Source organism: Stenella coeruleoalba (assembly GCF_951394435.1).
Source record: "Stenella coeruleoalba genome assembly, chromosome: 8".
Taxonomy (NCBI): domain Eukaryota; kingdom Metazoa; phylum Chordata; class Mammalia; order Artiodactyla; family Delphinidae; genus Stenella; species Stenella coeruleoalba.
In genome coordinates, this window is record NC_137154.1 from 92,794,467 (window position 1) to 92,815,333 (window position 20,867).

The 20,867-nt window shown below is 51.5% G+C and overlaps 2 protein-coding genes across 5 annotated transcripts in view; both read right to left on the reverse strand.

The window, feature by feature from the left end:
- Nucleotides 1-2,545: 2,545 nt before the first annotated feature.
- Nucleotides 2,546-4,848, reverse strand: APOA1 (apolipoprotein A1). The gene is made up of 4 exons (XM_079929542.1): nt 4,521-4,848; nt 4,261-4,323; nt 3,925-4,078; nt 2,546-3,279 (listed from the first exon to the last, which is right to left on the reverse strand). The coding sequence occupies exons 2-4, from the start codon at nt 4,301-4,303 to the stop codon at nt 2,679-2,681; spliced, it is 798 nt and encodes a 265-aa protein (XP_079785668.1). The 5' UTR covers nt 4,304-4,323; nt 4,521-4,848; the 3' UTR covers nt 2,546-2,678.
- Nucleotides 4,849-9,962: 5,114 nt separating this feature from the next.
- Nucleotides 9,963-20,867, reverse strand: part of SIK3 (SIK family kinase 3) — a 246,185-nt gene continuing 235,280 nt past the window's right edge. For all 4 annotated transcript variants that reach the window (XM_079929787.1, XM_079929785.1, XM_079929786.1 and 1 more), the window contains 4 exons: nt 15,297-15,460; nt 14,241-14,373; nt 13,228-13,398; nt 9,963-12,531 (listed from right to left, as the gene is read on the reverse strand). In XM_079929787.1, coding sequence (XP_079785913.1) covers nt 13,241-13,398; nt 14,241-14,373; nt 15,297-15,460 — 455 coding nt within the window. In that variant the 3' untranslated portion in view covers nt 9,963-12,531; nt 13,228-13,240. The remainder of the gene's footprint in view (nt 12,532-13,227; nt 13,399-14,240; nt 14,374-15,296; nt 15,461-20,867) is intronic.

Here is a 20,867-nt window from a genome sequence, read left to right on the forward strand (position 1 = left end):
AAAGACTACTGGAGCACGTTCAAGGGCAAGTTCTCTGAATTCTGGGATCCTGTCCCGAACCCCACACTGCTTTCATCCGAGGCCGTCTGAGATCTCAGTACCCCAAGTCCACCTGCCCATCCATCCTGCCAGCTCCTTGGGTCCTGCAGCCTCCCAGGGCTGCCCCAAAGTTCGCTTGAAAGGGACGACATTCTCAGTGCCCTCCCACCCCACCCCAGACCTGGCCCACCCCCTGGGTGTGCTGTCCTTCCAATAAAGCTGGACAAGAAGCTGCCATGAGTGGGATGTCCCACGCGTGCCATGTATGTTTGGGCGTGGGAATGGGCCGGGGCTCTTCCGTGGGTGGGCTCAGGACTGACTCCAACTCGGGCAAGCCTGGGGCTGGTGTCCCACCCACCTCTTAGCAGCTGCGTGGGGTAAGGTAAGAATGACCCTACCTACCCTGCCTGCCTCCACGGGTTTGCGTGGAGGAGCAAAGGGGATGCTAGGCTTGGCAAGACTTTGATAAACTGTCAAGTACTGTGTAACATGTCTTGAGTGTGTGCTCTGTGCCAGGCCCTGCGCCTGACATTTTATGTCATCATCAGAATTGAGACTGTGTGTGATCATCAAAATTCTGGAGTGGATTTGCCCCGACCGGGCCACCTGGCCCTCTCCACCACATTTGAGGGAAGGAAGCTGAGGGGGTAGTAGTTAAAGTAAGATACATCTGGGCTCTAGTCTTGGTTCTATCGCTTCATACCAGCCTCAGTCTCTTATCTGTAAAGTGGGTACAATGATACCCCATCCACTGTAGGTTTGCTGAGAATGAATGAAGGAAAAGAGACAGTGCACAGCACCTGGGACATCAGAGGCACCTGGTGAATGGCTGCCATTGTCACTACAGGCTGAGCTGCTTGTCCCCTTGGGACCAGGATTGGAGCGGGGGGGGGGGGCAGTGTCCTGGGAACTAAGGAGAAACCCAAGGTCACCCAACACAGGCTGCGTCCCTTGTGTCCCCAGTACCCAACAGATGTTCACGTCAGAGAGTTCCAGAACTACAGACTACCTGAGCAGCCCCCCACTCTTCCAATGACAAGACTGAGGCTCAGAAAGGGGAAGGCACGTGCCCAATGTCACTGAGTCAGCAAACAGCAGAGCTGGACCTCAAGCCCAGGACAGCTGTCCACACTCTGCTCAGCTGACACAGAAAAAGGCTTCGTTACTCCCATGCCAGGTGTCAAAGGCTCCTTGACAGATCTTGGTGGTGTCAGGACATCCAGCCCCACCTGGAGACGTCTGCTCTCTCTTCGGAAGTCCACCTGGGCTTCTCTTCGGGCCCAACTTGGCCAGGGATCCCAGCACGCACACCTGGAAAGCGTTCTCACCCAAATCTGGGCTTGACGCCTATCGTAGCTCAGGATGGTTAGGAACTAAAAACAGCCCACTCCTTTATCCAAGAGCTGTTAAGATACACTGGAGGTAGAGGAGGGGTAGATTTTCCAGCACCAGGGCAAAAGGCCCTGAGCGGAGAGGGAAGGGAAGGCTCCACGAATGCACTGCCCAGATCTTTGCAGGTCTGTGAAGCCACAAGCATGCACATGGGGGTGTGCATACCTGAGTGTGAAGAGGGGCCGGCTGTACACACTCAAGTCCATGTGAACTTGAATGCCTGGCCACAGATTTATTTACTGCTTTTTAATAATCATGGGTGCTCAGGAGCACGTAGGTCTGAAAGGGGCAATCTAGACCACCCTGCTCTTCAACCCCGGAAGTGACTTCACATCTCCAAGCTCCAGCTTCTGCATCCATACCATCAATTTCATGGCAGTCTCCCCAGGATCTGGGGAAGGATGCAGTAAGATGATGGATATGAAAACACTTTGGGGATTAAAATGTGCTAGTTACCTGCAAGAGGTGCTGACTATTTTTCTGACGCAGGCCAGAAAAAGAGGGGCTGGCAGGGCTGGAGCCCCAGGGATGGGGCTGGCACAGCTGAGCCCGAGGAAACAGCGGCTGTTTCCAGGCAGGGTGGGAGTGTGAGGAATGGCACGAGGCCCATGTGAGAAAGGAAAAGGGACGTGTTTGTTAAAGTATTTTTTGCATTAATAAAGGATGAAGGAGCAAGTGCCAAACCCTTCATTTCAACCTGCCCAAATCCTTCAAGTTCCAGTGGCTCGTTGCGGTCCGTCGGCCTCACCTGCCCTAGGGTAGGAGGGCTGGGGGAGGCTCCTGTCCTCTGCCCACGGGAAACGCTGGGGACAGGGAACCCACTTCTCCCAGCAAAGCCACTACTTCTTGCTTGAGGCCCTTTCAGGGCACCTGCGTTGGATTATCTCTCACTATGCCTGGTCCTCTATTATTTCCTTTCTGTCTCCACTCTTGAGCCCCCCGGCCAAGCAGGTCTTCGAGCATTAAGGCCCTGAGAGGCCCCAGTTCAGAGCTGATGACTCCACTGGGAAATCAACAGGTGTCCCTGCCCTCTGGCCACGCCCCCCTGGAGCTCCCTCCAGCGTCACTCCCCCCACCCCCCAACCTCATTCTCCCCAAAGAGAATTTCTTGGCTTTTGGAGAACTCTTTATTGTTTAAAATTCATCATCGAAGCTTCAAAAAAACATACAACCCATCACACCCTTCCCGCTCCGAAAATGTTTATTCTAAGAAACTGAAACTGATGGCGAGGGGAGCCTAAGGCATCTCATTGGGCATTCAGCTTCTTGGAGGCCTCGTCGATGGCGGCCAGGATGCTGACCTTGAGGCTCTCCAGCACGGGCGCTAGGCCCTGGCGGAGGTCCTCCAGCGCGGGCTTGGCCTTCTCGCCCAGCGCTCTCAGCTGCTCGCTGGCCTTGGCGTGGTACTCGGCCAGGCTGCCGCCGCCCGCCTTGAGCATCTCGAAGCGGGCGGCCATGCGCTGGCGCAGGTCGTCGCTGTAGGGCGCCAGCTGCTGCCGCAGGGTCTCCACGTGGGAGCGCGCGCGGTCGCGCATCTCCTCGGCCAGCGGGGTCAGCTTGTCCTGCAGCTCCTGCACCTTCTGGCGCGCGCCCTCGCGCAACTCCTCGCCCAGCGGCGCCACCTTCTGGCGGTAGATCTGCAGCTCCTCCTGCCACTTCTTCTGGAATTCGTCCAGGTAGGGCTGCACCTTCTGCTTCACCTCTTCCAGGTCCTTGTTCATCTCCTGCCTCAGCGACTCTGTCTCCTTTTCCAGGTTGTCCCAGAACTCCTGGGTCACCGGGCCCAGCTGTTCGCGCACTTTGGCAAACGTGCTGGTCAGGCTGTCCCAGTTGTCCAGGAGTTTCAGGCTGAGGGGGGAGAGAGAGGAGGGCTCAGGGCAGGCCTCCCAGGCACCCCGGCGCCCCCTGGAGCTGCAGCCCAGGGCCCCCGCTTACCTGGGGTGACACCTGGACACACCTGTCCCTGAAGGTGCGGTAGCTGGGGGCAGACCCTCAGCCAGGCTTCTCCCATCCATGATCTCCTCCCCCCTGCCCCCCACTCCCACTGCATCCCACTGACCAGATGGACATAGGAGCTAGAAAGAGACAGAGCTGGTTTTGGTACCCAGTCCTGTCTGTCCCCGAAGCCGGGCCTTTTAAGGACCTAGTCTCCACCCTTCCAGCCCATTCTCCTCTCTGAAGACAGCCATCCTGTTGCTGGCCGGAGCCGAGGAGGGGGTTAAGAAGGGACTTAAGAAGAGGAAGGGGCTTGTTGCACCTGCAGGCAGAGCGCGGTGCCGTGAATACTGACCCGGCAGCACGGGTCTGCCCCCTGCTAGGGGGCTGTGACCCTGCGTGGGGATCCCACTTCTGTCTGCCATCCAGGTCTTCTATGGGGCCCATCAAATAGCAGGTGGGGATTCGGCCAGTCTGGCTGCTTCTTCCCACAGGCCTCCCCACCCCCAGCACCGGCACCCCCTACCCCTGCCCCAGGCCCCCAGGCTGGGTCCTTACTTGAGCTGTTTTCCCAAAGCGGAGGCTTCAAATTGGGCCACATAGTCTCTGCCACTGTCTTTGATTGCATCCACGTACACGGTGGCAAAATCCTTCACCCGATCCCAGGATGACTGGGGGTCATCTTGCTGCCAGAAATGCCGAGCCTGGCTCCCTGAAGGTGGGAGGGGAGACCCAGATCAGGCCAGCTCTGGACCGGGATCTGAGCTGAAATGCTAGGTAGGGGAGAAGGGGGTGAGGGAGAAATTCTGCTCCCTGTGCCCAGGAGGGTGGACCACAGCGGTTCAGAGAGAAGTCGCCCCCCGACGGTCAGCTCCCTAGGTTGGGGGCACCTACCGGTGAGGAAGAGCACAGCCAAGGTCAGCAGCACGGCTTTCATCCTGAAGGGACGTGGGTGACCTGGAGGAGAAGACGGGCCCGGCTGAGTGGGGCTTGAAGGAGCCCGCGCACCCCATCTCACTGTAGCCCAGGAGGAGGGGGCGGGGCACAGGGTAGGAGAGGGCCAGGTGTCCAGAGCCCCAGCATGGGGCAGAGGAGGATCCCAAAGCCTGAGCCTCAAATGCCTAGAGCTGGGGGAAGCAGGTTGCAGCACTTACCTCGATGGCCAGCAGTCTCTGAATAGCCGGCTCTCCCCCAGCCTATTTATGTGACCAGGCAGGGGATGGGCTGGGAGGCTGATAAGGCCAGCCCAGGCCTTGCCACCGCTCACTGGTCCTGGCGATGTGGAACTCAGAGTTCAAGGATCAGCTCTGTCCCTGGGGCCGGGCAAATAGAGCAGGCAAACAGGAAACTGTGAGGGCTACAGGGCCAGGGATCAAGGGTTCAGGCAGGGGTGGGAGGGAGTGGGTGCAGGCTTGCGGGTCCCCAGAGTCTGGGTCAGCTGCACCCGGCCCCTTTCCTCGGTCGGGGCTGTGTGCCGGCCATTGTCCATTGTGCCAGTGCAGTAGGTGAATGGGAGGAAGGAAGAAAAACACATGAGCTGCCAGCGATGGCTGGGACTTCTCCACTCAGGCGGTGTCCTCCCCCGCTGTCCCCTCGCATTCCAGGGAGATTGTCTCACCTCCACCCTGCCCCCGCCTCACAAAGGCAGCAGACGGTGCTCCCACCAGTGCTGTCGCATCTCCTCGTTGTCCCCCCTCTCCAGGCCTTTGCAGACCTCCCAGATCCAAAAGCAAAGGGAGCCCTGTGCTAGGATGCTGCCTGGGGAGAGAGACAGGACAGTGCTCAGTGGCTCCCAGACTCTGAGATGTCAGAGACCTCTAACATTTCCAAACAAATTCTAAAGACCAACACAGAGCTGCCAACTTTTTATTTTGTCATGTTAAAAATCTTACCCACCGCTGCGCCCCACCTGGCCCAAACCTTACCATCTGGTGGGATGAACTGGGAGATTGGGATTGACATATATACACTAGTATGTATAAAATGGATAACTAATAAGAACCTGCTGTATAAAAAAATAAATAAAATAAAATTCAGAAATTCAAAAAAACCCCCAAAAGAGCATAACCTCAGAATAAAGGACAGTTGCTTAAATGGGATACATAGATCTTTGCATTGTTAATATTTTTAATTAATTAATTTTTGGCTGCATTGGGTCTTCGTTGCTGCACATGGGCTTTCTCTAGTTGCAGTGAGTGGGGCTACTCTTCGTTGTGGTGTACGGGCTTCTCATTGCAGTGGCTTCTCTTGTTGTGGAGCACGGGCTCTAGGCGCGCGGGCTTCAGTAGTTGCGGTGCGCGGGCTCAGTAGCTGTGGCACACTGAGTTAGTTGCTCTGCGGAATGTGGGATCTTCCTGGTCCAGGGCTCAAACCCATGTCCCCTGCATTGGCAGGCGGATTCTTTTTTTTTTTTTCCTTTTAATTGAATTTAATTTATTTTATTTTTAACATCTTTATTGGAGTATAATTGATTTACAATGGTGTGTTAGTTTCTGCTGTATAACAAAGTGAGTCAGCTATATGTATACATATATCCCCATAGCCCCTCCGTCTTGTGTCTCCCTCCCACCTTCCCTACCCCATCCCTCTAGGTGGACACAAAGCACCGAGGTGATCTCCCTGTGCTATGTGGCTGCTTCCAACTAGCTGTCTGTTTTACATTTGGTAGTGTATATATGTCCATGCCACTCTCTCACTTCGTCCCAGCTTACCCGTCCCCCTCCCTGTGTCCTCAAGTCCATTCTCTATGTCTGTGTCTTTATTCCTGTCCTAACCCTAGGTTCTTCAGAACCGTTTTCTTTTTTTTAGATTCCATATATATGTGTTAGCATACGGTATTTCTTTTTCTCTTTCTGACATACTTCACTCTGTATGACAGACTCTAGATCCATCCACATCACTACAAATAACTCAATTTCGTTTCTTTTTATGGCTGAGCAATATTCCACTGTATATATGTGCCACATCTTCCTTATCCATTCATCTGTCCATGGACACTTAGGTTGGCAGGTGGATTCTTAACCACTGCACCTCCAGGGAAGTCCCAGCATTGTTCATATTGATCTTGGATCCCACACAGGTAAGAATGGACACCAGCCCTTAGGGATGGCTGGTGTCAGGGAAAGACCTCTGGACTGCTAGTGGCAGGAGCCTAGGTTCTTATTTCATCTTTGCCTTCAGTGTGCAAAATCCTGGAGGAGGATTGTGAGCCAGTTATGTAATGTCCCTGAGCCTTGGTTTCCTATCAGTAAAATGAAGATAAGAACGGGGGTGGCTGGAGGACGAACCCAGGGAAATCCTGTAAATCAGTACCGTGTGCTTGTTGGTGTTTGCAGAGCCATCTTGTAAGGTTTCTCCTGGAAGGTGTGCGAGCCCCCAACACCAGGTCACCCGCAGGGCCCCTGTCATAGAACCTGTGAACGTGCAGGCCGAGAGGAATTTTGAGATCAGCCTCTCCCCACCCACCATCTTCAGATGAGGAAACTGAAGAGTGGAGGAATTTGCCCAGTGTCCGTGGTGTCCCAGGGAGTTAGAGGCAGGGCTGGACTTAGAACCGAGGTCTCTGGACTGAGGACCCAAGGCAGAAATGTGCTCTGCACCACCTACTCAGGAAACTCCCTAATGTTCTCAAACCCAGCCGGGGAGTGCCGTCTGCCAGACCCCGGAGTGGCGGGGCTCCAGGCCTCTCCCACTCTAGCCAGCCTCATGCCTTCCTCCTCAGAGCGGAAAGCTCTGGAGCTGGACCACCTTAGGTTTCAATCCCAGCTCTGTCACTTGTTAGCTGTATGACCTGGGCTGGTCCAGACCTTCCTTCCACCTCACCTCGGTCTCTTATCTGTTAAGTGAAGATAATGATAGAACATGCATCTCCTGGAGTCGTCGTAGGGGTAGCACGCATGGCAGGCAGGATAAGCCCCTCCCCCAAACACATCCATGTCCTACTCTCTGGAACCTGTGACTGTTCCCTTACATGGCAAAAGGGACTTTGCAGATGTGATTACAAGGACCTTGAGGTGGGGCAGCTATCCTGGGTTATCCAGGTGGGCCCGTGCCGTCACAAGGGTCCTTAAATACACAAGAGGGAGGCAGGAGAGGGAGAGTTGGAGAAGAAGGTGGGAGGTCAGAAGCAGAGGTTGGAGTGATGTGATTGCTGGAAGGGGGCCATGAGCCAAAGAATGCAGGCAGCCTCTAGAAGCTGGAAGAGCCAAAGCAGCAGAGTTTCCCTAGAGCCTCCAGGAAGAATACAGCTCTGCTGACTTCATGCTTTAAGGCTAGTGTGACCTATTTTGGACTTTTGACCTCCAGACCTGCACTGTCAGATAATAAATTTATGTTGTGTTAAGCACTGCATTTGAACATGCACGGCAAAACTGAAAGGGACCTGGCACTTAGTAAACAGTAACTGTTCTGTGGCCCAGAGTCCCAATTTCGGCCATTCTGCCCCCCTGCTCCCACTGAGCACACTTGCACTGTCAGACCGGAGCTATGACCTCCGTTTCTGGTGGCAGAAGTGGGGTACGGTGAGGAATCACATTTTCTCTGCGTGGCCTTGACGTGCAGATGCCGAGATGAGAGACTGACCCACCCCCAAGGCTCTGTGGGCTCAGCGGAGAGGGAGGCTGCCACTTGGCCAGCCCAGCTCCCTTGCCTGTTGTCTAGAGTCTGAGGGAGGCCGGTCCCCTGCTGGGGCAGCTCAGGGGTGTCTCAGGACGAGAGGCTCCTTCCTCTTGGGGAGGGGAGGCGGTAGAGATCCTCCTAGCCAGCACACGGGGGGCCTCAGAAGCTTACCGGTTGGGCACTGTTTTGCCCTGCTCTTTGGTTCACTACTGAAACGATGAGAGCAAACCTAGTGTTTGACATCTGCACAGTTCTTCAGTGGCCACAGCAGTTTCACGATGAACTCAGTCTGTCCCTTTAAGGCCAGAAGGCCAGATATTCTCCTTGTGGTGTCTGTGAGAAGGCTGCAGCTGAGAGCTGCTAAGAGCCGCCCTGCGTCCTTCAGCCGTTAAGTGCTCGGTGCTGGCAGGAAGGGCATCAGGGGGCCTGGCTTCTAGCTCTTTGATGGTTGCCTGTCAGCCAACAGCAGCCGGACCCCCGACTCCCAGAGCCCTTGTTTGATAGCATCTTACCAAGCCAGAAGCTTCCTTTTTAAATACACTTATTCACTAGTGTGTCTACTCCATCTCATTGTAAGATACTTGGCTTAAACCAGCCCAAACCCCTCGTTACTAATAGTTTGGAGAAGCGAGTCTTTCTGGACAGAGACCTATGGGAAAACCACCACCAATGGCAAACGGAGCGCATCTCAGAACCAGACTTGGGGTCCAGCCAGTCATTGTCAGAGGCGCCAAGTGCCCGGATTGGACTAGCTGTTTGGTGGGCGCAGGGCCTACCAATGCAGGCCCGCAGTCCAACCACCCTCTTCCTTGATCTGGGGAGTCTCCAGAGTGACCGTTTCTGAAGTGGGTCCCCTGACAGGTGTGGGAGTGTGGCTGGCTGGCTACAGGAGTGGATTTTGCTCAGAAATGACAGGCCACTCATTTCACAATTGATGTCTCAACGTCGTGCTGGTCAGTTCTGCGCTGGGAGGACTCTGTCCCCTGCTGGGCCTGGCACATAACAGACACTCAGCAAATATTTGCTCAAGGAACCACACTGGCAACCAAAGGAAGGGTCACCAGGGAGGCAGATGGTCATCTGAGGGAGTGGGCCTGGAGAGGGGAGACAGGAATCTGGAGCGTTTGGCCCTGTATCACGGGCCCTGCTCAGAACATTGACTGGGAAAGCACATGGTGCAGGTCGGGAGGGGAGGCTTGAAGTTAGGAAGGTTTGGATTGATCAGGGGAGGAGATCCCCACAACCACCATCACCCTATTCACTATCTGGCAATTTTTTTGCAGCTCCTGGTGATAGATTCCAATTTAGACCCAGGGCAGGGCATTGTAACCAACCAAGATTCCCTCCTGCCCTTCCGCCTGGGAGATGAGGCAGCAGGAGCAGACGTCTGGCTCCTTGGCAGGCACGCCAGCCTTCCGAATTCTTGATCTGTGCCGGTGGAACGGGCTGGGGGCTACCACAAAGTCAGAGAGACGAGTAAGGATCTGTCAGCAGGGCTTCCATCTTCTAGAGCTCAGACCTCAGGGCCTGCATCCAGGAGGCAGGGCCCTGAGCTCATCTCAAAGGCATCTTGGCTGCATTCAGGAGGGCGTGGCACCTCCCATAAAAGGTTCTTACAAATCGTTTGAAGTCATCTGGGTTTATCGCTGTTTGGTTTCAGAGACACTCCCAGCCTTCCACGGGCCTGTGTACACACTCAGATGATTTCTAGAAGACCCTTACTGAGAAGGCTTTTTCCTGTTCTAAACAGTCCCACAGCGACTTTCTGGTCCACCACGGACTCCCTCCTCTCCCTCTTCTTCCTAGGAACTCCGTATTTCCAGCTTTTGTAATCTTTCTTCATAGAAGGGCCTTCCATCAGCTATCTGTCAGCCGTGGCTGGGACCCTGCTAGAAATTCTACCTTGCCCTCTGGAGTCCAGCCGTGGAAAAAGGGGGAAAACTATAGCAAAAGTCCCCTTCCATCCTAACACTTATAGTTGATCGTATCCCTGGGCTGACTGAGGTCACCCCATAAAGGCCCCAGCCTGTGCCAACTCTTTGAGGTCCTCCTTTTACTCCTTCAATAGTACGCTCTCAAGGAATGTTTTCCACCCGACTCAGCAAACTCTAACGTTCCCTTCTGAGGGGCCAGAGTCCAAGCCAGGTGCCTGACGACCCAGCATGGAGCCGAGTTCAGCCTTCTAGAGAATGCTCGTCTCGCAAGGCGGGTGAGATAAAGCGCTGCTCAAAGCCCCACGCTACACGCCCTCAGCCTCCAGCATTCCAGCTTCCAGCCTGAGCGTTTCTCCCAACTAGACTCCAAACCACAAAGGCAAGAAACATATCAACGTAAGATCATAATCAGGTGTTTATTTGCACAATCCCCTACTGTCCAACCAAGTTACTAAGTTGTAAGTGCCCACCGAGAAACGACTACAGGTCTTACTGCAACTTGGGTCTGGAGGTTTTTAATCCTTTTTTAGTTCAACATAAATGAGAAAGAAAAAAAAATACTCTGACATTTTCAAAGAACAGAAATAGGAAAGTATGTTCATATACATTCAACATATACTGCGCATATTGGTCACTACAATACAAAGCAATGATTTTTTAAAAGTGTAGTTCGCAAGATGGCACGGTTAATAGGCTCACTGGCTTTCGTCTGGGTGGTCGCAGGGGGGCGGCAGTCTGCTCGGTCCATCAGCACCGTGAACAAAACAGGCTGAGCACGTGGTGGGAGGCCAGCATGGGAAGTGCAACGAGCCCGGAGAAGTCAACAGTGGCTGTCTGGGCTGTCTCGGTTGCTTCCAGAAGGTGAGCGGCTGGTGGCCACACCAAGTGGAGGGGATTTGGGGACCAAGGAGACACGGAGAGATCCCAGGAAAGGCTCTTGCACTGCAGAAACCCACTCGAGGGATACCGGGTCCAGGAGCTGAGCTGCCAACATCAGTGAGAAGGCCAAGCTGCACGGGGATCCTGTCAGCAACACCAGGATGGCCATGCTGGGAACCCGCTTTCCTCTGTGCAAATTCAGGGTGAAAGACTAGGAGGCGCCGGGGGACCTTTTACTCTGCTTTCCCAGCAAAATGGATCAAGAGTCGGGATATTTAACACCTCTTCCTTGTTTTGAAGATCGGAAGGCGATAACCCAGATCCTCTGTCAGCCCCCAGCCAGCAGAGAAGACTTTGGTTTCTAACAGCGAAGAAAAATAAAGATAATGACACAAATAATAGCTATTGCATATGCACTGCTTCAGCTGGGGGAAAGGAGACCACTACATCTGTCACTGGCACGAGTGAGAACGGTTCACAATTACAAGGTCTAAATAAAATACTTTGAACAAAAGGTGCAAGTCACAATTCAAATAGAACAGAATCTGGTTAAACATTTCTCTTTTAAACAAAAATTCCTTTTGTTTTTATTTATTAATAATAATAATAACAATAATAATAACAATAATATCAACATTTACCAAAAACAATTCCTACATGATCAAGAATTAAAATAGGGGCTGAGGATGCCCAGGGAGAAGGAGAAGTTAGGAGAGAGGCAGGACCCAAGACAACCTCCTGTTCTTCTTGCCTGTGACAAAGAGGCTGAAAAGGAAAAGCATTACATGTATGTATATATGGATGTATACGTATACATCCATATACATATGTAGATGTATATATATATATACGGAGCAACAATCCTTGTTATAGCACAATATAAAAGGAGAGTAAAAGGTGACACAAAAGCATAGTGTACCACTGTCGGGTGTTCAGTCCATGGGTAGAACCAGCAGGATGATGAAGGCAACCAACTTTCCAGGTTGTAAGAGGGGAGCCGAGTTACACACCAAACAGATGTTCTAACTGGCAACCCATCAACGCCAGGCCACTCGCAGCCTCCGTGCTAACATTCTCATATGACCTCGGCTGGGCCAGACATGTTTTTCAGTGGATCCCAGCAGCAAAGACCTCTCCAGGTTCCAGGCTTGGGGTTTCTCTTTTTGCTCTCCAAGGGCCAAAGGCTGTCATCCCTTCCTCTGTCTCTTTCTCCAGCTGCTAAGATTCCAGAGGATGTTACCCTCTAGCTTCTGCTCCTGCGGAAGAGCAGTGCAGGGACTGGAGGGCGCTCTGTGGACGGAGGCCAGGGAGGGGAGTGGCTCTGCGCCCCTGGCCACCGTACACTAACTGCTTTGCTCTTCTGTCTCAAAAAAAGGAAAGAAAGAAAGAAAAAAAGAAAGAAAATCACCTCCAAAAGAAAACATACTTAAAAAAAAAACCAATCAAAAATAATCCAAACCAAAACCAAACAAAACCACCAACTCAAATACATCAAATACACTTTCACGAAAGGTGGCGAACATGGATTTCCTGTTTATTTCCTTGGTGACTTGGTCATACAGGCGAACGTGGCAAAACCCCCCTCAGAACCCAAAAGAACAGCACGCTGATGAACCAAATGTGAGGAAAGGAGCCGACATTCTGGGTGGAGGGAAACACAATGGCAACTTGGCGCAATGCTGCTAGATACTGTTGGTTTAAAGTCAACCTTTTCATTCCCGCGCGGTACATAAACCTGCAACAGAGCGGCAAACACAGAGAATTAGTTTCAAAAGAGAGAGACTCATATATTCCACTGAAAACTTAAAAAAGAAAAAAAACATAGGTGCGCTTTACCTCAGATATTTAGAGAGTTCTGCCTAGTATGGATTCGCCAGGTGGCTTAACTTTCATCAAGTCTTTTCTGTCAATGAATTCTCAAAGACAGAACCGATACTACCTGCTGTGTGCGTTTAGGCGTTACTCCAGCCAGACTGGACTGTTTATCCGTTCTCTACCACTGGCCTCTGATCACACATTTCTGGAATATTTTGCCACTTGCAGCACAGCCTTAACAAAATCTGGCTAGCCATGTTTTCTTGCTGAATTTCATCCTTCAGGACTGTGTTCAAGGGTCACCTCCTTTCCCATTACCCTGGCCAGAGGTCCTGTCTGTCCTCTGAAGCCCTAAGCTCACTTACTCTGTGCAGGCTGTGGCACCTATAACGCGTCTTATCCCCCATAATTCAACCAAGGGACTATGGCCAGCATCCACCCCCAAACAACTGGCGTAGTGCTTAATGAAGGAACAGGAAGACACAAAGACCTTGATGGGAAGAGTGGCGTTGTCAAGTTCACTGGCTCAAGTTCACACGGAAGGAATCTCCTGATGGGATCAGGAGCTGGTACTGGGCCGAAGGGCTGGTCTGGCCCCAGCCAGGGTGATACTCACCCTCCATCTTTTGCTACACGCCTGCCTGTTCCATGCTGAAGGAGACCTCGGGGTGCTTGTAGCTGAGCAGTATGTCTGTAATACACGTGGACGGGTAGCAAGAGGCGTTTAAATGCTGGCTGCCGTCAGTCAGGTCTGGATGCTCGTGACCTCCAAGACTCTCCCCGCATTCTGCAAGACCAGAAGCAACATGGGAGATGTGCGGGCAGAGGGGTGGTAGGTAGGCAAGAGGTAGACGGAGGTGGAGGAGAAGTCTGAACCTTCCGTAGCCCGACTCCCAGCCCTGAACTCTAGCTCAGAGCAGGCCCTCGGTCTGGCTAGTGACCGTGGCTGGGGGCCAGGCTCCTTCCTGTTGTCCCCAGTGTCCGTTTTTCCCTCTTCCTTTACAGTCTCCCACCGTCGAGCACCGTCAGCTCCTGTGGTGTGGAGGACACCCTCGCGGCTGGCAGACACTGACTCCTGGGCACGCTCTGTACTCAGGACACTGGCCTAAACACTTTAAACCCCCCAAGCTAGTTAATGCTCACAGCACTATCTAGGACAGGGGCTCTGTCTGTCCCTTTACAGGGGAGGACCCTGGGGCTCAGAAAGGTTAAACACCTTAACCTGTGGAGCCAGTAAAGGGCAGTGAGAATTTACTGCAGACCTGTCCGCTCCCGAGCCTGGGCTTTATAGCAACTATGATACCCTCCCTCTACTGGTCCTAAAGGGAGACAGACATGAGGACACGGTGCCCTCTCATCAGAACCAGAAAGAGTTATGGAAGGAGCATCTTAACAGAGCGCTGCAGACAGAAGTGTGACGCCCCTGCCCTCAACCCGGAGGCGCGCTCCTTCACGCACTCACACTCGGTGCAGGAGAACTGGGGAAAGGCTGTATCCAGACAGAACCCCTTGGGGATGCCGTGGCTTCCCATGGGCTGTTTGTACAAGAGGGGAGTAGTCACTGGTGACCATGAAAGGGGGGCCCCTCCAGGAACTTCTCCGGGCTGCCCCACGCATAACACCCCTCACCCTCATTCTCCCCATCCTGGAACTGCTGGCTCCCCATGAGCGAGGACTGACTGAGAACCGCATCTGACATCCGGGCAGAACTAAGTGCTTTCCCAGCCACGAGACTCATGCCAGGCAAGTTATCCAGCTGCACCTGCAGGAAACAATTAGGGAAAGAAGTAAGGATATCAGAAAACGCGCCACCCTCAGGGACCCCTAGAGACAGCTGTGCCCTCCAAAAGAGCCCAGGCAATGGCCGGCCTCAAGCACTACCACCCAGACTCCCTTCCTCTGCAGGGCCATCTAAAGGGGGACGCGGCAATGGTGACCCCGCGGGAAGCTGAGGCTGGGGCTGGGGGTAGGGTGGGAAGGGAGGGGCACGGTGAATCTCAGCTGGTGGTCAGATGCCCTTGACATCTACATGGCCTTCCAGTGCCAGGTTTCTGACCTATCTCATTACCATGAGGAGTCTGTCTTAGGACAGCACTGTCAACAGCACTCTCTGCGAGGATGGGAAGGTTCTGTACCTGCCCCGTAGGAAGCCAGCAGCCACAAGGGCTACTGAGGCCTGAAATGTGACTAGTGTGACTAAAGAACTCAGTTTTCAATTTTATTTTGTTTTAATGACATTTAAAATTGAAAAGCCACACGTGGTTGGTTGCTGCTGTATTAGACAGTGCTGCCTGTGAGTCTGCCCTAAGGAAACGGCGCTTTGCCGAGTGGATTAGCTCCCTTATCTGAATAAATTCAGTGTAGCTGCCAGAAAACTAACCAAGAGCCTGAAGGCTCATTTGCTGGGGCCTGAGTTTAGACTGTCTGGGGAGAAGTTCAATAACTAAGACAAGAGGAAACAGACGGCAACCGTTCTCGATTCCTCAGTCTCAAATGTGGAGCTCAGGTTCTACGGAGATGCTCCTGGAGTTCAGGATTGCTTGTTACGGTGATTCCGAGAAATGCTCCCTTAGTGCCCGGAGGCGCTGCACTCTGGCTGAGGAGAAGGAGAGTACATGCCACCCCGCATTCCTAAGTTCTGTTTTCAAGGACCCACTTCCGGAAAGCAGGAGGGGGCCAACATACATAAGCGTCGTCACTGTTCTGGATCGTGTGGTGTCTCTGGAGGGTCCGGGGCCTGTGGTGTTCACTGACTGAGGGGTGTGCTGGGTACCCAAGTCCATTGTGATCTGGCAGCTCCATTGCTTGTCCCGGAGAACTTCTATCCATGCAGTTCCCTAGGACAGACTCTGAGGGGACAGAGCAAAATAGGGTCAGCAGACCTAGAGTTTCTCCCAACACTGGCAACTCTCACCAAAGAAATGTCTCGCAAGGGACAGCGGGCAATGGTGAGGGCCACGTGCGCACTCTCCGCTCATCCTCAGCTGGTTGGTGATGCTCAGAGGAGCCTGGACCAGCCTGCCAACCCTGAGTCTTAACAGCAAAGCCGAGGCTCTCTCTTGCAGGGATCACACCCTTAGGAGAAAAAAAATCCCACATATCAGTGGTTGGCTGGATCACACTGAACATTTTCTTTTTTTCTTCATTTCTCTGTTGATTTGACAGTGCTATGTTCCCACACCTAGATGCACAGAAGAATCATTCTTGGCGCTTTCAGGACCTCTAGCCTAGGAGGATGGCCTCCATCCTGTGGACGCCTCTCTCCCCTTCCTTGGCTTCCCCTCTGTACACCACCCAGTCCCCTCCTCTCCTCCTCTGACTGCTGCCCCCAGCTCCTTCGCTCTTTACATTTCTATCCTTGACTGTCTCTCTCTCCCCACACTTGCTTTGGCAGTATCATCTATTTTCACGACTTCAACTACACTGCTTCTCTATAAAGAATTACAGAAATGCTCTTTTAAGCTCCAGATCCAAAATTCTAACTATTTACTAGGTATCTTTCAACCTGTCCAATTCAATTGGACTCAACATGTCCAATTCTAAACTCATCAGCTTTCCCCCACAACCTCTTTCAGACATCCTGGTTTTGGTGCCTACTTTCCTAATCTTCTGGGTATGATGAGCTTGTGGAGTTCATATTGATTCCTTACTCCTGGTTCCACATCATCTTAAGTCAGAAGAATGTGCCCCTCCAATGTTGGCCACTTCAGTCTCTTTCTTACTAATCTCACTGCTTCCACTGAAGTCCTGTTACCTCTTGCCTGGATCACTATAAAAGCCTCCTAACCATCCCTCTAGCACCGTCCTACAAAGACTAACCTTTCTATAGGGGAGCCCCAAACCCCTCATTTTCACAACACTGTCCCAGCCTCTCTTCCCATGAGTACGCCACACGACTCTCCTCTACATTCTAAGCTCTGGTCAAATGGGACCGTGGACAGTTCAATGCATTTGCTCTCACTGTTCTCTGTCTCTGGAAATGCTTGATTCTTTTACTTCCATTTCTGCCAATCCGAATCAACTCATCCTTCTAGGTCCAGCTCAAATGTTATAATTTTTATGAAAATTTCCCTTTCAAACAGAAATAGATCTTTCCTTCCTTTAAACGTCAGAAGACTCTATTGGACTCTGATTACTCTAATGTTATTCCTGGCACCATCTTCAATTGCATACTTGTCTTAAGTATTCATACTAAACTGTAAATTCTTGGAAGACAAGCCCTCATGTATTCTACGCATGTTTGTGAGCCTTCACTATTCCAGAACACTGTCCTCTTCCCAGTGTTTAATAATAATCTCTTTAACTGATATTAATAAACACTCTCTTAATGTGGGTTAGCCACCTGTCAGAGTCATATAACCCTGTGGACTGGATTTTGGAGAGAAAGAGGAATTCACAAAGACTGAGTATTTCTTCTTCTTGACCAAGGATGGTCAAGAAGAATACCAGGGCCACACCTAAGTTGACAGGATCCTCCTGGTGGCACTCCTGGCTCCAGTCCTTAAGAGCCTAGAACTTCAACGTACGTTTTCTTTGCTTGGTTGGTTTTTCTGGGTTAAAGCTCCCTGGCAACTATTGGGTTCATCTCCTGATGAACTGTACCTTAGCGAGACCAGGTTTTTAAACAAATTTTAATAGGAAATACAGTCCTAATGCTACCATCCCAGTATCTATTTGAATAACGAAAGTAAAATGCACTGCTTGAGTGATGGTTAAAGGGTTTCAGGTCTCTATATTCAAATGGTCTCCGTAACCATCAAGGTGAGGCCTGGGTTCAGGGGCTGAGGCAGGACGGGAAAGGAGGGGAACAAAGTGACATGCACGTTGCTGGTAATGCAAAACGCTCTGGAGAAAAGTGAAAGGATGGGAGCTTCCAAACTACCAAAAATGAAGTCAAGTGAGAAATCTTTTGAAAGTTCTTTGAGCAAAGAGGTCAAAGGAAGAGCCAGGAGCCACCGCTTTTGCTACTGAAAGCTAAAAGCCAGCAGCGAGAGGAAGATAAAAGCAAGCCTACGCCAGGACTTGCTCTGTGGGATTAGGTCACCCATCCTACCCACCCAGCCCGATTCCTCTCAGTGGACATAGCTCACGTGCTGGCCGCAGGGCCAAACAAAAGCCACCGGCAGGAAGTGGTGCAAGGCTGCCTCTGTGGAGTGAGGGACTGGCTCTTGAGTCTGCTTTGCCAGGAAGGAACATGAGTAGCTGCTTCTTACTTTTCCGAAGTGTTTTCTAATGCCTATACTTTCTTCTTTGATAACTAACCCCATCCACTCAATTCCCTGGGGCTCCTTTTTTCTGGACTATAGAGCTGGATGCAAATCTCATGAGCTGCACCTCCTTGCTCTCCCAAAGACAAACGCGAGAGCTCTCCTGTTTAAAGATTTTTAAAGGATGATTATCAAACCTGAGGAAATGGCGAGGCTAACAGCATGTATAAGCCCTGGTTCTCGACATTCAGTTCCTTCCCACCTCTTCCAGAGGCCTCACTGTGTTTATCTGATACGTATGCTGAATCTCCCTCCCCCAACCCACCTCTCTTTTTTAAATCTATCTTTATTCCTGAGAATGGGGTTTCTCCAAACCCAAACACCTACCCTCCTTTTGGCCCTGCCTTTGAGAAGGTCCCATGGATGCTGTCCTCCTAGCCTGCTCTCTTCACAGCCTTTGGGTCTGGTGCCAACACACCTGAAAGTGCCACCAAGACAGAGCGAGCTATTGCTTGACAATCACATGACGAGCCTTCCTGACTCCCTGGCCTAGAGCTCAGAAGCACTAGCTCTGGGGTCAGGAAGACCTGGGCTTGGATCCTGGCTTCACCAGGATTCCTGAGGTGGGGGATCCTGGGCAAGTTAACTGACTTCACTGGGTCTCAGTCTCTTCATCTGTAAAACAGGACCTACTCCACAGGTGGGTAAAGGGCTTACTTGAGCTTGGTACTCTGTTATGAGCTCAGTAAAGACTCATACTCATTTTAGAGATGTTACTTCTGAGTGGATGGGGCACAATGAACCAGCTGACAAAAACAAACAAGAAAATGATTTTATCACAGAATCCTACTTCCAGAATTACGGGGGCAATTTACCCACAGGTAAGTGAACAAGTGAGTCACTGAAACTGTAACTTCCAGGAAAGAAGCCTCTGGTTTAGGAGCGACAAATGGGAGTTAAAAACTAGACGAAAGGGAGCTCCCTGGCAGTCCAGTGGTTAAGACTTGGCGCTCTCATTGCTAGGTCCCAGGTTCAATCCCTGGTAGGGGAACCAAGATCCTAGAAGCCTCGAGGCACAGCCGAAAAAACCAAACCAAACCAAACCAAAATCAATCAAACAAACAAAAAAACTAGACGAAAAAGAAGCCTATTAAGGACTTCCCTGGTGGCACAGTGGTTAAGAATCCGCCTGCCAATGCAAGGGACACGGGTTCGAGCCCTGGTCCGGGAAGATCCCTCATGCCACGGAGCAACTGAGCCCGTGTGCCACAGCTACTGAGCCTGCGCTCTACAGCCCGCGAGCCACAACTACTGAGCCCACGTGCCACAGCTACTGAAGCCCGCGTGCCTAGAGCCCATGCTCCACAACAAGAGAAGCCACTGCAATGAGAAGCCCGCGCACCACAATGAAGAGTAGCCCCCGCTCGCCTCAACTAGAGAAAGCCCGCGCGCAGCAAGAGAAAGCCCGCGCACAGCCAACAACAACAGCAACAAAAGCCTATTAATAGGAGTTGGGTAGCAAACCAGGGCTCTGTCTGTTCAAATTTCAATATAACTCACAGGTCGAAGATCTGGAAGGGCTGGCATCTTTTGCTTGGCAGATATAACTTGGAAGGGGTAGAATGGGAGGCAAGAAGGCATAAAGAAAAGAATATGACTAGGAATTCGGGAAACTTGAAGTCAGGTTCCAGCTCCATCACAAACAGTGTATGAACTTGAATAAGTCATTTAATCTCTCCTAACCCCAGTTTCCCTATCTGAAAAATGAGGGTTGTTTGGGGGCTCAAGAGCTAACACATGTGTAAGGGTCTTTAATAAACTGTAAAGGACTACACAAGAAAAATATTTTTAGTAAGAATGTTGAGTCCTGCGTTTAGAAGTCCCCTGTGACACTCTATAGGTGAGACCCTCTGACCAGTGTGGCAGCTGCGGGGGCGGGGTGGGGGAATGCGGGCATGTGTGTAAACAGACCAAGCCTCTGGCCAAGGAACGGGAAATTCGGGCTCAAATCTTTGGCCTTCTTTATGCCAATTCAGCAGCTGGAGGAACTATGGAGCTCACCACAGGATATATAAATAATGCGGAAAGAGGACTGCTGGGGGCAGAATTCTCGGGTATTTACCCAAGTAAACCTGAGACAGTACAGGAGGAAGGATGATCATCTGATCACGCAAGGGGAATAATTACACAAACGGACCCAAAGCGCAGCGCCCACCTACCCAGGGAACCTCGGGGCAGCTTGCACAACTCTCTGTTGAATCTGTCAATGTTGACTCATCCTTACTCATTTACTGGGTTTTAAGGGAAAATGAGAGAAATGACATGTGCACATCCCTCCTAAAGGTTCTGAGGGGTAAACCCTCCCAGCCTCTGTCATCATGTGACTCCTCTGTGAAGCCTGAAGTCCACCAATGCTGCGGAAGCTGAGTAGGCTCGGAGAAGAGGATGCAGTTTTCTTTGTGAGTTCAAGCTGGTAATCTCACTGTGTAAACCGGTTATGCTATCATAGTTATTTGCAAAGTAAAAAATAATAATAATAAATCAAGTGTATGTAATACTACAGAGGGAAGATAAACCTTACTTCTACTTCTGGAGTGGCAGACAGGAGATTACAGGCAGCATGGGGCATGTCTAGCCCTGAACCTTCTACACATTACAAAGAGACCTTTGGCATGTTGCCTGCTCAGCGCTCTGGCAGTGCCTGGCCCCGCGCTGATTGGTGGCAGACGGCCGTAAAAGAAATAGGTAAGCATGGCCGCTGATACGATGGCATGTAATTTTCCTTGACTAACACCAGCAATCCCTGATAATCGACCCTTAAGAAATTTTAGGAAGATGCCAGTAGCTCTGCTCGTTATAATTATACCTCTTACAGCACTCATTACGTAGCGCTTCATTTAAGGCCATTTATGAACTTGTCTCTCCCAACCCCCAGTACGAACTCCCTGAGGGCAGGTTCTCCACCTTTTCATCCCTGCATTCCCCACTGGACCTAAAATACAGTCTTGTGTTGATCTAGTCATTCAATAAATTTCGCTGAATTTGCTCT